Here is a 17,998-nt window from a genome sequence, read left to right as displayed (position 1 = left end):
AAAAAAAAAAAAAAAAAAAAAAGTGCTGAGACTGTAGCTCAGTGTGAAGGCCCCGGGTTCAATCCCCAGTACACACACAAACACACACACACTGCAGTGGACATTCTGTGTCTTACTTTCCTGCTGCTGGGACACAATACCTGACAGCCACAAGTTAAAAGGAGGAAAGGTTTATTTTGGCTCAGTTTGTAGAGGTTTCAGTCCATAGCTGGCTGACTCTAAGGCAGGGTGGTATGGCAGAGGAGAAAGAGCTCATGGTGTGGCAGAGAGGGATCAAGGGAAAAGGAGTATATATCCGTCCAGGCCACGCCTATGTGACCCACCTCTTGCCAAGGGCTTCGCCTCCCAACATCACACCCAGCTATAGACCATCAGCAGGCTAATCCAATGATGAGTGCCACACACCCGTGACCCATCACTCCAGAGTGTCCCACCTATGAGCACGTGACACTTCAGGGAGACAACCAGATAGAAACTGTAACACTCTATGACCCACAGCCAAGCTGTATTCCAAACAGAGTCACCATACCAGCAGGTGGGACTGGAACTGCCAGCTTGCCTGGCCTTTCAAAAGGTTTGAGTTTTTGTTTGTAAAACAGACATCAGAACATCTACAGATGTTAAATCATTCAATTTTTAAATTCAGCAACTAAGGCAATTTACTTACTGCACACCCCCACCCCAAACTACAAAGGCCACACTCTAAGGCAAAGGCGTCTCCAGCAGCCCCGTTTGGACACATTCTCACTGTGAGGACAGAAGCTCTGTCGGGGGCGGTCAGGAGGGTCAATTTTGCTTTGCTCACTTCAGTAACCCACTTCCAGGCACACAGGTGGTACACATGAAGTGTGAGTTGCAGTAATGAATCCTCACAGCAACCCTACACGGCCAAGGCTCTCACACCTTTTGAAAGATGAGGAGCTTGGGGCTTGGGGCAAAGTGAGCTCCTCTGCCACACTGCTCACAGGAGGGGCTGCTGTGAGGAACAAATACAACTGTAGCTGTGAAAGAGCTTTGTACAAGGCAAGGTTTGGGGAATCACTACCAATCATAGGAACGACACAAGGAGAGCTTGCAAATGGGAACTGCAGTTAAAGAAGGTGAGACACCAGCTTACTGTGTTCTCAGTGAAGCCAGAGGCTGTGTCCTCTCTGGAAGGGTGTTGTTTTTATACGGCTGTGCATCGGAAGAAAGCAGGTTTGGTGCACCAGATGGCAGTGATGAGGGGGCTCGGTGCAGGACATCTGCTCAGAAAGCCTCCCTATGCCTGAGTTAAAGGACTGGGAAGTGCTTTATGCAGAGGCCTGGGAGGTGGTATGGTGGGATGCCTGAGACCCCTAAAGAGCCCTTTCTGATTTTGTTATCCAAAGGAAATATGGGGAGCTAAATCACAGGAGATGGCTGGCAGGTACATTACAGGACATTAAACCACAGCTGATCAGCGTCAGACACAGATAAAGTGCCAAGAACATGGATGGGTGGCCTGGCTGGCTTCCAGGCAGGGGAGTAGGGGGCTAAACATCAGGCCACATAGACTACAAAACAGCTGATCTGGTCACATCCCACTAGCAACAGAAGATTCTAGCACACAGACAGAAATCACAGCCTTCCATGTGATCCCATGCTGCAGGGCTGGATTTGGGTCTTCTCATCATCTGGAACCCCAACATCATCTGGAGAGCTCCTGCCTATACTGGAAGAGGGAAGTCACATATTCTGTGTGGACACAGGGTTGGTTACCTGAATAGTCAGGGTACCCCTGAAATACCCTAGTTTAAACTCATATCACTAGAGCATTCTGTAGCTTATATCCTTAGTCACCATTAAAATGCACATATGATCAAAGGAGAGATAAATGAGCATCTAATGACTGGTAAGTCAAGTACACTTATTATAAAGCAATACTTAATTTTTTGCTAGAGCTTCGTACATTGATATCCTGAGGAGAAGATAGGAGGGAATATACAATAAAGAAATCACTGAGTTTACAGAGGATATGAAGTGTGCTGAAGGACTTTAATACCCAAGATCGCTATAAGCAGATTTGGTTTCTACTGGTAAAAGCCCCAGACTTGAGTCAGGAGGCCGGAGTCCAGCAGCTTGCACAGCTCTCTCACAAAACAGCTATGATTGTGGGCAAATTACTTAACTTCTAACTACTTCCTCATCTGATAAGTGAGAGTGATGCCACACCACCCCAGGGATGCTGACAATCACATATAGTATATGCACACACTGCATAGAAGATCTGCCCCTCCTTAAATGTGGTTATCTTTGGGTCTGTGGCTTCACATTCTGGAAGCTCTAACTACTGAGTTACCTCTGTGGATGCACTTCAGGCTGAGTCTATTCACAGGCCCTCAGATAAGCCCAGCCAGGGCCACTCAAACCCAGGTCCATCAGCTGACCTTTAGCTGACCCACAGTCATGTGAACTCCAATAATAAATAATTGTTGTTTTAAGCCACCAAGTGTTAGGGCAATTTATTACCTGGTAAATGGCTAAGACCATAAAGCAAATTTAGGATTCCTGACATTTTTAGTAGTTGCCATGTACAATAGGAATAGTTTTAAAATATACCTTATCTTCTATTTTAAGCAAAATAGAGTGAATGTACCAGTATTCCCTGGACCATTTGCAATCATCTTAATGAAAACCACTCGTGCTGTAAGACAGTGACACCTTCAGTGGCTATATACAGATAGGAATCTCCTATTCTTTTTGAAATTTCAGAATAATGCCCTAGTTTTAAAAATCATTTTTCATAAACTCAATAAAAAGAAAAAAAATAAATAAAAATCATTTTTCTTACAATCTTATCAGCCACCCTTTGTCATTGTGATCAAGGAGTCCATCTGAAGTAGCAACTCTTCCCTCCCCAATCTATGGTGCTATATATACCTAGTCCTCCATACTTCAAGAAACCTGTTAGAATGGTGTTTAATGAAGGAATTAACAGGTTAGCGTAAGGGTCTGAATAGTTTTCTGAGTGCTAAAAGCATGCTCCTTGGTGCTAGGATCCCTATCAGTCCTGGCCTCTGTAACACTTTCTGCTCCCTTCCCGGTTCCCCTCTGGGACCCAGCAGCAGAAGCAGCCAGGTAACGCACATTGATTCAGAGAGGAGGGGATGTGTCTGGCACAGCTGGAACATAATCTTCCCTGAAGAGAGTGCAGGGCTGGCTCACCTTGAAGGGGAGTATAACCTGCATGCCTGTGCGAGCTCTTCGCCCATCACAGCCACTCCCTGGGGCACGCAGTACATGCGCACCTACAGACCATGGCTTCCTCCAGAGCAGAGGCGGAGCTCTTCTCAGTCTGAGTCCCCTGAGGCACTTAACACAGTGCCAGACACCCAGCAGGTGCGCACTGAGGTACAGTGGGTAGAATGAAAAGATTTTCCTGGTGGCCTTATTTCAGCATATGCACAACTTGTCTTCTTTAGGAGATTAAGAATCTATAAGCTTCTGAATATAAAATATTTCAAACCAAACTGCTAGAAAAGATTTTTAAAGGATTAAATTCATTCTGTATGAAAGAACAGCTCCATTTCAAGGCCTCACTTTATTTCTGAACTGTGCTCTCATGAAGCCATGGGAATTAAGTAAAAGGGACAAAGTCAAATGACGCTACAGGAGAAAATAGATATTTTTGCTAAACTGAGTGTTAACTTAGTGATTCCTCCTTGGTCTACACCATTTCTTGACCAAATTTCTGAAGATACATTCCCAACCAGAAGATCTAGTCCTAGCAATCCATCAAGAAGTACTTGTGGATAAATGGATATGCGGGATATGTAGCCTGCACTCGTGACCCTGTGCACACAGCCTGATTCCTCACAGTCCACACCAAGGGGCTCCATGCCTCTGGCTTCAGGTCGGGTCTGGCCAACAGGAGGCACTGCCAACAGATGGTTGGGACAGGAGGATGGGGGTCAGGGTGTTTCTTCTCCACTTCCTCCTGCCTTGGGCCCCTCTATAACCAAGACCCTGCTTGGTGGCTCCTCCTCCAAGGCTCCAAATCCCTCAGGGGTCCATCTCCCTTCTTCCTCCTTCCTTTTCAAGCACAGGATGGCAAAGGCTTCCTGAGGTTGCTAACTGCTAAGTGCCTTTGCTTGCTTGTTCCCTGAACTCCACTCACATCCCTGGAAATGTTCACCTTCATTCAAGTCTTTTCATCTGAACCATCTGAGTGGCATCTTTTCACTCCGGCATTCTCATGAATGGAAGCTGCAAATCTCCTCACCTAAGAGATGCCTACACTGTGCCAGGGCTCTCTCCAGGGAAAATTCAAAGAAAATCAGAGATTCTTTTCTCTCTAGCTTTTAGAATCCTCATGCACTTTGGCTCTATTTAAATTAGATAATACAAATATTGGTGAACTCCAATCTATGGATGAGAAAAAATGTGCGTGTGTGTGTGTGTGTGTGTGTGTGTGTGTGTGTGTTATGAATTGAACCCAGGGATGCTATATCACTGAACTACTTCTCTAATCTTTTTGAAAAGAATTTTGAATTTTGAGACAGGGTCTCACTAAGTTGTCAGGCTGGCTTCAAACTTGAGATTCTCGGGGTCTGGGAATTTAGTTCAGTAGTGCTGACGACTGCCTCCCAAGCGCAAGGTCCCAAGTTTGATCCCCATTACAAAAAAAAAATTGGGGTTCTTCTGCACCAGCCTTCTGAGTAGCTGCAATTACAGGCATGTGCTACCTCATCTGGCTGAGCTTTTATATGTTCATTCACCAGATAATTAAGCAATACCTATTATGTGCCAGGCACTGTTATGATCCTGGAAAAGAGAAAATGTACAAGATAGACACAGTCCCTGCCCACATGGTTCTTATAGTCCATTGCCCTCCATCTCCTGGAAGTCAGAGAGCCCACCAGAGGCAGTGCTGCATCCAGAAGACTAAGCTTCCTCAATTCCCAACCCTGGAGGCCTCAGCAGATTCGCAAAGGAGTTTATGACCCAAACAAGATTAAGAACCACTAAATTAAATCAAATGAACTATCAATCTTCCCCTTTGAATAGAAGAATAACGATCCACCCAGTCCCAAAAGTAGCTCGGCACTCTCAGTTTGAATCCGTGAGGGGCATGTTGATGCACACTCAGGGAACACTACCGTTCACCTTTCCTGTCCACCCTCACACCTGATATTCCCTACGGAGTCTCCCTCCTTCTCCCTTCTCTCCTCACTTTTATAATTAGCCTCACACTGGCCTCTCAGTTACTCCCTCGGGGCTTGTGGCCACCAGCAGCATTACTTGCCAATAAGCTGTTTTTATGAATGGACAGCAGTAGAGACTGGGTTCAGAGACAGAACCTTCTGCTGGAGTTTGCGGCGTCCCTGTGTTTCACAGACAGTGATAGTGAAACTTGTGAGCTTCATGCTGGGAGGCATGATGGGTAGGGAGAGCAGGGACAGCTGAGGTGAACTGCGGGGAGGGAGGCCGTGAGGGGACAGGCAGCAAGGCCTGGGTCTGCCTGCCTCCCTCTGCAGACATCTGAGTTTCCTCAGAAAGGGTCAAAGAAGCCATAACTAATCCAGTATTTCCCCTGTTCCAGGTCAGACAGGACAAGCGTAACAGCCTGATGCCCTCAGAAAAGGTTGTCAGGCTGGCTCTTTCCCCAGTCTCCCAGCCCCAAACTCACAGACACAGCCAGCTCTGGCCACACTATCCCTCTGCAACTCCTCCGCTTCTCCCAGGACCCACAGATGCCTTGTCTGAGGCTGAAGGGACATCTCGTTCAAGAAGGAAGCACAGCATGAAGGTGGATAGGGCTGGAGAACCAGAAAGCCCAGTCCTGAGGCTGCAAAGGGGCCCCTGGCCTCCACTAAAGTCAGCTGGGTCCCCTTCTCCTTCGTGAGAGGCCCTGGCCAGGGCTCGGATGGAAGTGTGTTTACTCAGCAACACCACCTTTGAGTCAAACCCCGCTTTGGGACGGTCAGAGAATGTATTTATAGAAACATCTGAAGCGTACTTCTCTTTCACTTGAACTTCCCTCTCTCTTTTAAGCTCCTCCAAATTTCTGACCAAAATGAAATCATGCAGCAAATGCGGAAGAGACAGGCAAGGCAGAAACAATATTTTAGAGTGTCTAGCTTTGGGCAGCCGAGGAGGAACTACTGGAATAAGGTCAGGGGGCTTCGGAGACAAGCTCGGGTGACAGGGGAAGCGGTTGGGTGGCCTCCCCTCCCAGTTTCCCCCCACCGAGAGCAGAACAGCAAAATACCAGGACGTGCTGCAAAACAATCTTCCTTCCTTCCCCTGCCTCTGAGAGATGGCAGAGAGGAAAGCTGTGACCATCACTTACCTGCGGAGATTGGGAGGACGCTGTTGATAAAAGTCGGCTGAGACAAGACAGAGCGGAAGAAAAGCTGAAGGTAAATCCCTAAAGTCATGGGGTTCAGGACAACCATGCTGGCCAGATCTGGCGAGTGTCAAGCTCGGGAGGCAAGGCTGCAGTGGAGCCTCGCTGTCTCTGCTGTGTCTCCACTGCCGTTTGTGCTCGCGCTCTCCCTCCCCTCTTCCCTCCCTCGCCCTCATGCCTTTACCCAGAAAGAATGCCAACCATCTCCCATTAAACCTTCTTCCAACTACACAGGGTTATATTTATCTGAAGCACGGATCAAATGCCCACATCAAAATTGAGATGTCAAAATTTTCTTTTTTGGATACGGAGGTGAGTGGCTTTTCGAAGCAGTGATGAAAAAGCAGCCAAGGATCAAGTGTTCACTAGTAGCCGTCCACAAAGGCAGATGGAGCTGCTAACTGATTATCTGCCACCCTCTACCTGCCTGGAACTCAAGTGTCCCACTGCAGCACACAGCAGCTCTCCCGAATCAAAGTGAACTCTGTGGAGCCAAGCCTCTCTGCCTGTGACAGATTTACCCACTGGGTGACAAACGTAAAGCTGACCTTGGACTTTTTTCTTTCATCATTCAATAAAAGAAGGGGAATTTATGGCTGGGGATTTAGCTCAGTGGTTCCGCTGCCTGCCTGGCTAGCACAAGGACCTGAGTTTGATCCCCGGTCCCCCGCACCTGCAAAAAAAAAGGGGGAGTTTATATTTCTAAGCAACTTTCCTTATGGAAAAACATGCTCTCTCTAGAAGGCGTGTGTGTGTGTGTGTGTGTGTGTGTGTGTGTGTGTGTGTGTTACTGGGGATTGAACCAAGGGGCACCCTACCAGTGAGCTACCTCCCTAGCCCTTTTTACTTTTTAGTTTGAGTCAGGGTCTTTCTAAATTATCCAGGCTGGCCTCAAACTTGTGATGCTCCTGCCTCAGACACCTGAGTAGCTGGGATTACCATTCCTGGCCAGAAGCTGCAAACATTAATCCTATACAAAACAAACGTAAATGAAAACAGCAAATGGACAGAAAAGTGAATGATTATCAAACTATAGCATCATTAACTTGATCTTGGACCAGACAAAATTCTTCAAATAAAAATTATTACATCCTTAAATGAATACCCTTTATGAGTTTATAAAGCCAATGCTAGAGATCCTTACATTACTAAAATAATTAAAATAGTCCACAGAGTTGTTTGGTCTGCTTTAACTTCAATAACATATTCCCAGTGTATCATAAGAGTTCATTTAGAAACAGTTTGGTACTTGTTGGACCCTGGGGTGGTGTCCTTGAGAACAGAGCACTGATACTCATGCTGGGGAGGGTGGGGTTGGCATAGGGTGGGATGTACACTGATATTCTAAAGCTCTGGCACCAGAGTTGCGCTTAACTCAGCTCTGAGTGGCAGTGAACAAATTCCTTAACCCCTCCAAGCCTCAGTTTTCTTATTCAAAAAGTGGAGAACATGTTCCCTTTACAGGTTTACTGGAAAGATTAAATGAGGTAATGTGGGATAAATCATACATGAATTAGAACTATAACTGGAAATAGCACAAACGAAGCCAAAGGAACGATGGTAGATGGGATGCAAAGAAGCCACAAAAATCCCTCATATCCCCATATGTGCGTGCTGCTCTTTTCATCAGAAAGTAGAAGTGATTCCTGCTTTCTCAAATCTGGTAAGGCCTTGTGATTGCTTTGACCAATATTCTGTGGCAGAAGGGATGGTGTGTCATTTTTAGGTCTAGATCTTAAAAGGTCTGGAAGCTTCTGCTCTTGCCTTTTCTTGGAAATCAGCTGCCATATAAAACAAAATGTAGACTACTGAGAAGGACACACAAAGGAGGAAGAAGCCAGCCTCTAGCTGTTCTGACCCTCCCTAATGAGGCATGCATATATTGAGGAAGGCCATTTGGGATCATTTAGCCTTTTCCAATGATGGCAGCCACAGGACCCATACCAGAAGAAACCAAATGAAGAACTTCTCAGGTTACAGCTTAGATTGCAGACTCATAAATAAAATGGCTATTGTTTGAAACCATTAAATATTAGAATAATTTGCTATGCAGCAATAGATAACTGACAGAGAGTTGATAAGAAAAGCATGAAGAATATACTTGGGGGGCCGGGGATTTAGCTCAGTGGTTCCACCGCCTGCCTGGAAAGTACCAGATCCCTAGTTCAATCCCTGGTACCAAAAAAAAAAAAGAATATACTTAGGCTACATTAAAGATATATGTAGTGAGTTCAAGGTCAATCTCGACTACTTCGTGAGAACATGTCTCAAAAAAAAACCTCCTCATGTTGCTATTAGCCTGTGTTTATATCGCTGAAGATGAGGCAATGTCCACAGCCCTGTGTGCTTTCAAGGCTCCCAGAACAGTCCTTGTCATCTTACAGATGCTCAACAATGTCAGTAATTTGATCAAATTGTATCACTGGATAGGATGCAAAAGAAAAGACGGTAGAAAATGTGTGCAACTTTTCAGTTGCTCCAGCCACATTGCACAACTTGCAATTTCCTAGCACCCCTCTATGCCTCTGCACACACACCACACACACTACTAGCCTGAGCTGGGGCCTGGTGTGAGGAAAGGCTTTGTTCCTGCTGACTCTTGGAGCCAACAGCCCCAGCAGTGGGAGGGAGTGAGAGGGTTAGGACCTGCATACAGGGAGGCAAAATTTGCACATTCACGCCACTGGAGAGCAAATCACTGGTGATATAAAGTTGCTATAGGAACCTCTCCCCTTTGGGGAGGCCCCACAATTGAGGTTTTATAAGACCCTAATATTTATTAAATAATTCTTAGTAAATTTCCATTTCCTCATGTATTTTATGAGCCTCTTTCTTATGAGGTTACCCTAACTGATCAAGGCAGTAATTATCATCTTTCTTCAAGCCCTCCTGGAAGGGCTCTGACTCTTTCAGAATCTAATAATACCGGCTATTAGATTTGTCCAGGAGGAAATTATGTGATATTTGAGAAAGGCTCACACCAATAAGCCAATCAATGTCAGAGCCTTCCCTTTCAGACCTTTTAGTGGGAGTCTATTCTGGAGAAAAATTCCTTGGTTCCATTAAAGTATGCACATGCCATTTTTCCAGAAATTCTACAGAAATATTCATTTATTGTTCAGTGGTTTATGTGCCAGGATGGGCATTATTGCCACAGCTTGGAAAAAACCTAACTGTCTGTGAACATGACATTGGTGGGATAGATCTTGGGAAATTCAGTCAATGAAATATTATGTCATTAAAAAATAAGGTAGGGCCAGGGATTTTGCTCAGTGGTTCTGGCACTTGCCTTGCAAGCACAAGGGCCCGAGTTCGATCCCCAGTACCAAAAAAGGTAGCCTTTGCCAACAAATGACCTGGAAAAACAAGACTTCAATACACAAAAACAAACAGAAATGAAGCTTAACCCTTACCTTGCCCCATATGTAAAAATTAGTTTTAAGTAAAAGCTAAATGTAAGAGCCAAAACTATTAAACTTCTATAAGAAATCAGGAGGTAATCTCAGTGATCTTTTTGTAAGCAAAGATTTCTTAACGATACAAAAAGCATAAATCTTTTTTTTTTTCTTTCTGGTATCGGCGATCAAACTCAGGACCTTGTGCCTGCGACGCAGGTGCAGCTTCACTGAACTAAATCCCCTATCCCTAAGCATAAATCTCTTTTTAAATGTTAAATTATATACACTTCATAAAAACTTAAAAACTTTCACTCTTCAAAACTTAATATTAAACTGAAAATCCAAACCAAAAAACTAGGAGAAATATTTGTAAAACGTGTGACTGAAAACTTGTATCTAAACTATAAAATATCTTTTACAACTCAACAACAACAATAATAAGAAAAACCCAGTTTAAAAACAATGATGGAGACAGACATTTCACCAAGGACGATACATAAATTATAAGCACTGGAACAGATACTCACATCATTAGTCACTAGAGAAATGTAAATTAAAAAAACAGTGAAATATCACTATACACTATGAGAATGGCTAAAATTAAGGGGACTGAAAATATAAGCATTGAGGAGCAATTGAAACTTCCAAACATTGCTAAGAGAACGAAAAATGTAGTTAACCACCTGTAAAACTATGTAGCACTTTCTTGTAAAGTTAAATATACACTAATGATACAATCCAACAATTCTACTCCCCAGTATTTAACCATGAGAAGTGAAACACACACTCACACAAGGACATGTACATGTTAATAATCATGTTATTTGCAATAACTAAAATCAAAACCAACTCAATTGGCCATTAACTGTGCATGGATAAACAAATTGTATATACGCATACAACGCGAACAACTTGCCAATAAAAGTGAACTACGAGAAAAATGACATAGAAGAATCTCAAGAGCATTATGCTGAACGAGTTTCCAGAACACTACTGTGTGGTTTTTTGTTTGTGTTTTGTTTGTTTTTTGTTTTTTCGGTTTTTTTTTTTTTGTACCAGGGATTGAACTCAGGTCCTTGCGCTTTTCGAGACAGGCGGCAGAACCACTGAGCTAAATCCCCGACGCCAGAACAATACTGTGTACGGCTATTTATATGATCATATGGTTTTCAGCTTAAGTGTCCCTCAAAGGTTCAGATGTTAAAGGCTTAGTTCTTGCTGAGAGCACTATTGGGAACTGGCGAGACCTTTAAAGGATGGGGTACCGGTAGAAGGAAGTGAGTTCACTGGGGGCATGCCCTCAAATGATATATTTTGTCCCTGGCTCATCTCCCTCTGTCCCTTTCTCCTTCCTGTTTGCCATGAGGTGAACATCTTTGCTCTGCCACTCACTCTCTACCATGATGTTCTGTCTCATCACAGGCCCAGAAACAAGAGAACTAGCTGACTATAGCCTGAAAATATGAGCCAAAATAAGTCTTTCCTCTGTGATACTTAACTGATTGTGTGAACCTGAGTAAGAAGTACCCAACTAAATTGGATGAGCATTGTTCTGGGTGTGGCTGAGGGGATTTACTAAAGATTTGCTTGGATTTATTGGGTGTGAGGACAGCAAGCAATGGGCTTGCCACCTAAATGGTATGAAAGGGAAGGCTCGCTTGTTTCTTTAAAGGAGCTCCAGTTTTCACCTTCACTTTGGATGTTGTCTCCTAGCTTCCAAAACAGACTCTTCAGTCTTCCATCACAGACCCTTCAGCCTCCTGATACAGACTCACATGGGACACTACAGTGAGCTCCAGGCCTTCAACTGGATCCTTCAGATCTCAGAGGCATGGACAGACCTTCTTGCACTCTTTCACACTTGACTCTGTGTGTATCCATTGTAAGCCAATCTTAGAAATTTTTATAGATTTGTATATCTTTCTGTTTTTGTTTTTGGGACCTTGAGCTTGTGAGGCAGGCGGCGGCACCACTGAGCTAAATCCCCAGTCCTATATTTGTATATCTTGCATTAAATTTGCTCCTCTAGTAAACAATGACTGGTTTTGGTACCAGGAGTGGGGCCACTGCTGTGGTTCACAAGTATTTGGAACTGGTTTGCAGGAAGAGTTTGGAAAGGTCTGGAGATGCCAGCAGAAGCAGCAGCCCCAGAACACTATAAATTGAACTTGATGAGAGAGTCTGACCAGAGCTCAGACCAAAATGCTGATAGAAATGCTGCTGGTAAATATCAGGATTAGGAGATTTTTGTTGGAAAGGAATGCATTGGCTGTTACACTCCAGAACATGTGTGTTATGCTTTGACATAAAATTTGTCTGCATCTTGCTCTTTTCCAGAGATTTTTCCTGAGACTAACAGTGCTCGACTAATTAATCTGGCACAAGAAATTTTAAGGCAGTCTCATGTGGAGGCGATGGCATGGCTACTATTTGGGGCTTTTAGCCAGATCTATGTTGAAAATCAAAAGTAAAGAGCTCATCAGAATGATTTAAAATGTGAGTTTGGCCAGAAAGGAAGCTCTGGTAAAGCTGCAGACTGCAAAGGTGGAGAAGAAGAGAACTTGGTTGCTGAGAAGAGGACAATAGAAAATACGGTCTGAGGACATCACACTAACCAGCAGGACTCAAGGTGATGTAGCCTCAAAACTGCAAAGGTAAAAAAATACTTTGAGAAGAGAGCCCCAGAGCACCATGTTCCAAAATGGTGGTGGCCTAGGGAAGTTTTTCTCAGGATTTGGCTCCTAGTGCTCAGAAATCCAGGTGGTCAACCCTTACAGCCAAGAGAGAAGGAAGTCTGGATACTGTTTCAGATGGCAGCAGACCCTGGCATCACCCACATGGTGATGGTTTTAGGTGCACACAGAAAGTGAGAGTTGTGGGGTCAGGAATACTCCCACTCAGATTTCAGAAGGCCCCTCAGTGTACAAAGCTGTGAGTGCAAAGCTGAAGGTGCAGTGGAGACTCCAGAAGGTTGAAGAAGCCAGAAATGTGGATCATCTGAGATGCGAGGAATGAACAAAGCTGGCACAAGAGAGAATCCCTGAGACGTGCCACTACCTGCAGGGCCATAGGCGCAGAGCCACCCAAGCCCTCTGGAGTTCACATCTTACCAGACTGCCTTGGATGCTGGACATGGAACCACAGGACTTCATGTGCCCTGCTGGATTTTGGACTTGTGTTAGTCCCATTCCTTTCTATCCCATCAGGAATGGGAATGTTTATTTTGTGCCATTGAATGTTGGAAGTATTTAACTTCCTATTCATTTGTACAGGGGTGTGCAGCTAAGAGTCTGCCTTAAATCTCAGAGAAGACTTTGGATTTGGACATTTGAGTAGTGCAGAAACTGTTAGGACTAGCGAGTCTTAGAGATGGACCAAATGACTTTTGCAGAAAAGGATGTGAATGAGTCTTTGGAGGGCCAGGGGCAGCATGTTATGGCTTGTGTCTAGATATCTCTGCAAAGCCTCACATACTCATAGGTAGGGCTTTTCAGAGTGACTAAATCTAAGGTATGACGCTGGGATTAAGGTTGCGATACTGGGATCATGGATGCCCCACTCTGGGTGTGGGTGGTGCCACTCAAAGGGAAGTTGCCCGAATAATATACAAAGGCAGGCTTGTCTGCTTGCTGCTTACGACCACTGCTTACTGCACACTTCCTCCTGCCTTCTTCCTGCCACACCATGAACCTCTGTGATGTCCTTCTGCTGTGCCACTCTGCTTTGGGGTCAGCTAACTATGGACTGAAATCTCTACAAAGTGTGAGCTAAATAAACCTTTCCTCCTTACATTAAACTTTGGGTGTCAGGTGTTTTGTCTCAGCAATGAGAAAAAGTAATGGAAACATCCTCCTTTTAAGTTGCTTATCTGAGGTATTTTGTCACAGCAGTGGAAAGCTGACTAATACATATAGCATTCTGGCAAGGTCAAAATTAGAGATGGAGGACAGATGTGCTTGTCAGGGGTTAGGGCTGTGAGCACAGAACTTACTGTAACCACTTCCTCCTCCATCCCAATAACTTTTTGTGGTGAGGGAAGTGTTCCTTGTCTTGGGGTGATTGTGTACTTTATCAAACCTCATCAAATGGCGCTCCTAAAAAGAGTGAATAAGTTGTATATAAATTTTCCCTCAATAAACTTGACTTTAAAATAAGAAAAAGATAGTTCACACTTATGCAGTGACATGGAAGGCTGTCAATAGAAAGCTTTTCAGTGAAATAGGAACATATTGTACATCTAACTCTTCCTTATGTGTGTATGTACACATTTTCTTTATCCAATCATCCGAACTTTGTTTGCTCAGTTGGTTGTTCTTTTGGAGGCAGAGTCTTACTATGTAGTTCAAGCTGGCCTCAAACTTGTGATAACCCTCAGACTCCTGAATGCTGGGATTACAGGTGTACCCCACCATGCCTGACTGAAGCTTTCTTTTTTTAACCTTAAAAGTACTTGCATTCTTTGAATTTTATAATGTACATTTTTTACTTTCTAACTTTAAAATGCAGGTTTATTTTAAATTCAATTCTGACCACCTTAGAAGTAAAGGAAGAAAAAGGTATCTTTCCTATCCTAGGTCCAGCAAATCCTTTGCTCACATGCTGCAGAGGGGCAGAGTTGTTGACTGGTCCTGGTGCAGACACAGACCTCGGAGACTAGTCTTTCTGGATCAGAACTAATCATGAAGGTCCTGGCTACCTCCTACCAGTACTGGAATCAGCAGTCAGGAGAAAATACTGGGCAGCCGAGGAACCCCAGGAAAGCCCCTCCCCACATCTCCCTGTTCCCTGGTAGCTCCAGCTTAAATTAAAGCCAGATATGATGGAACTTTGCAATGAAAAGGACAGTTCAGACAGACAGCCACAAGAGCTAGGAAGTCAAACAACAGTAATCAAACTAGGCATTCAGTGTGCATTACAGGTCCAGAGTTAGGTTTTCTTCTTTCAAAGCTGGGCTGGCCTTGAGCCATCTAGAGAGCAATCACAATGGTGACAATAATCCTACCCAATGCAGTGTTTTCCAAACTGTGCCAAGAGGGGCACTCATTCCAAGAGATACTCTGTTTTTAAAAAGCAGAGGAGTTTCCACAGATTGACAAAAATTACGTCTGTCTTGGAAAGTCAGCATAGTATTTATCAGCACAGCAGAGAAATCCACAGTAGAGAAACCCATTGATTTTGCTTTTACTCCTAAGTGTATCTGACTCACAGATCCATTTTTATTTACCTCCCCTTCTGTCATAGTTTGGATCTGCAGTATCCGCACAGCCATGTGTGTTAGAGGCTTGGTCATCAGGCTGCAGTGATGTGAAGAAGGAACCTGTATCATGAAGAGCATGCCGTGAAGGGTATGGGGATCGCAGCCCTTCTTCTCTTCCTTTCCTCCCTCCTCTCTTTTCTGCTCTTCTCCTCCTCCTCTTCCCCCTTCTCCTCTCTCTCCACCTCTCTCTCTCCCTCCCTCTTTCCTTCCTTTCCTTTCTCTTTCTCTCCCTTCTTTGCACCATGAGGTGAGAAGCTTTACTCCACTACCTGTTTCCACCATGGTATTCTGCCTTACCAAAGACCTAAAAGCAACCCAGCTAAGATACTAAACAAGAACTAAAGCCTCTGAAACGGTGGGCCAAAATAAACTTTAAGTCACCTCAGGTATTTTGTCACAACGCACAGTTGACTAACGCACAAACCATTTTTTTTTGGTACCAGGGATCAAACTCAGGACCTTGTGCTTGGGAGGCAGGCACCGGAACCACTGAGCTAAATCCCTGGCCCAAACCAGTCCTTTTTTATTCTTTTTTTTTTTTTTGTCATTTTTTTCCTTCTTTTCACACACCCCTTTTAAAAGTCTGTTTTTTATATACTAAAAACATGCTACTGGTAGTATGATAAATAAATCTTATGTAGGACTCTTATTTTTTTTATTATTATTTTTTATTTTTTGGTACCGGGGATCGAACTCAGGACCTTGCGCTTGAGAGGCAGGTGGCAGAACCACTGAGCTAAATCTCCAGCCCCAAGACTCTTATTTTTATAAGATCGTTTTAATCAAATTTTTTACTTGACACAAATGAGACAGCAAGACTAAAAGAATAATTCTCATTTTATCGATGAGAAAAGTGAGGCTTATGTGAAGTTCTGGGGATGGCTGCAGCACAGGCTCTGTTAAAGACTCACTTTGGTGGCCTGTAAACTTATTTATGATTCATTTCTCAGGCAGTGTGGGCTCCAAAAGTCATGTAAACCTACTTGCAATTCTTATCCTGAGCAGTATAGTATGGACAGAACAGTTACTTCAAAAGAAAGAAAGAGCAAGAAACACTAAAAGCTGTTAGCATAGAAAAGTTCCAGAGGCCAAAAAAGACCAGTGGGAGAGATAAGCACCTGGTAAGGCGGTGGCCAGCAACATCAGTGACCAACAGCTGTTGTGTCAACTGTTGGCATCCTGCTTTATCTAGTAACATCAGGACTGCTAGTGGAGCTGCACTTTGCCCATTCACAATTTCCACCTAAATCAAGCAAAAGAACCCTAGGCTGATTGGCAACGAAACAAAATTCTTGGTAGGGAGAAAGTCACAGCTTTTATGATAGGAAGCCAGGGAGGGCTGGAGACTTCAAAGGGCAATCCCAAAATGATTTAAGACATCCCACTGATGGCCCTTGGATTGATGGTTTGTGATCATCCCCATCCCTGCCCCGTCAACTTCACACCCATCCCACTTGGAGAGATGGTTCCTCTTGTATTTGGAGAAATTGAATAGGGTATGGAAGAAGGCCCATCTAACAGTTTGATTTGGCCCAAGGTAACTGTCAAAGGCTGCATCTACTCTTGCTGGAGATCAAGGGCATGTAGCTATGTTTGGCATGGCCTTAGAACCTGACTGTTCGTAAAGCACTGATAGGCTAATGTTGATCAAGAGCCCAATGCTGAGAAAGAGCCCTGGCTTACCATGGTTAGAGATGCATCCTCCTATCCCTGCTGTGAGAAGAAAGATCCTGGCCAATACTGCAGGGAATATTACCAAAGAGATGGAGGAGAAAAACACACCTACGGCAGATACTGCAGCCCCGTGTTACTCTGGCATCTGTGTTCCAGAGAAGCCCTGTAATCTCCATGACAATGGATTCTCCCATCATGCAGTGGTGGAACAAGTCCTGCAAATCTGGGGCCTCAGGACATCTTACATTTCACCCACTCCTTGAAGCCTTGAGGTGTTTAAAAATACTCAGCCATTGGGCAGAGGTCATGCCAAGGCAAAGGTATGTACATACAATCTGGGATAAGAGAAGGTGATTTTTTTTAAGCATCAGGGAGGTGAAAAACATTCTGCCCAGGTATGGTGAATTATGTGTCTTGTTTCCTTATACACAGTCACTGAATACATGTGTGCATCCTCAGGAAGAAAATGGAACCAGAATTTTGACATTTTTCTGGGCCTGCTAGTGGGCCAAAGCCTGGCTGAATTGATACATGTTTATTTCAAGGCTTTTTTCTACCTTTCTGTAAATTAAAGTGCTTTTGTCTCTTGAGAGGGATAGAATAGCTTCCCTTCAGATGTGTCCAAATTGTGAATAAACTTTTTTCTCATTTGTAAGGGATTTTCTCATATTTCTGATGGTGGACAGGTGAATGAATCCAGATTCAGGCCTTTGGCTAGCCCCCACCCCCACAGTAACAATAAAACAGGTTCTGGCCAAAGCTGAGCTGGGCAATGTGGGTTAGGCCTGGAGGCTAGAGAGGGTTGCTTGCTTTCTTTGCATGCTTCACCAGAGTCTTGGTTACGTTCTCATTGTTGTGACACCCACAGTTTAAAGGAGCAGAGGTCGATTTGGGGTCATGGTATCAGTTCACAGTCAGCTGGCTCCAGGGCAGAAGTGGCATAGTGGAGGGCAAAGTGGAGGAAGGCCGCACCTGTCATGGCAGCCAGGAAGCAGAGACAGGAAGGAGGAGCCAGGGATACGAAGACACCCTTTTGTGGCCCCGGAGCCCACTCCTGCCAAGCCCTACCTCCTACCAGCAAGTCAGCTATGACATCCCATGACCCAGTCAATCATCTTCCAAACGCAGGAGGCTTTGGGGGCTCCAAACCATAGCAACGAGTCCTCATGATATCACCTGGTTTCCTAAAGCCAAGTGATCAAAGAGCAAGAACAAGAAAGACACCTTCTGATGACCGACTCCTGGGAGTCATACACCATCACGAGAGCCAAGTAATGAAGACCAGCCACATGCAAGGAG

General features: G+C 44.4%; 1 protein-coding gene across 1 annotated transcript in view; it reads right to left on the bottom strand.

The window, feature by feature from the left end:
* Colq (collagen like tail subunit of asymmetric acetylcholinesterase) overlaps positions 1 to 6,585 on the bottom strand; it is a 65,667-nt gene extending 59,082 nt beyond the window's left edge. The window contains exon 1 of the mRNA XM_010643113.3: positions 6,314 to 6,585. Within this exon, the coding sequence (XP_010641415.1) occupies positions 6,314 to 6,419 (106 nt within the window). The 5' untranslated portion in view covers positions 6,420 to 6,585. The remainder of the gene's footprint in view (positions 1 to 6,313) is intronic.
* Between the last annotated feature and the right edge of the window lie 11,413 nt (positions 6,586 to 17,998).

This window comes from Fukomys damarensis, unplaced genomic scaffold (assembly GCF_012274545.1).
Source record: "Fukomys damarensis isolate Sample0158 unplaced genomic scaffold, DMR_v1.0_HiC HiC_scaffold_28, whole genome shotgun sequence".
Lineage (NCBI taxonomy): Eukaryota > Metazoa > Chordata > Mammalia > Rodentia > Bathyergidae > Fukomys > Fukomys damarensis.
This window is presented reverse-complemented; position numbering and strand designations above follow the sequence as displayed.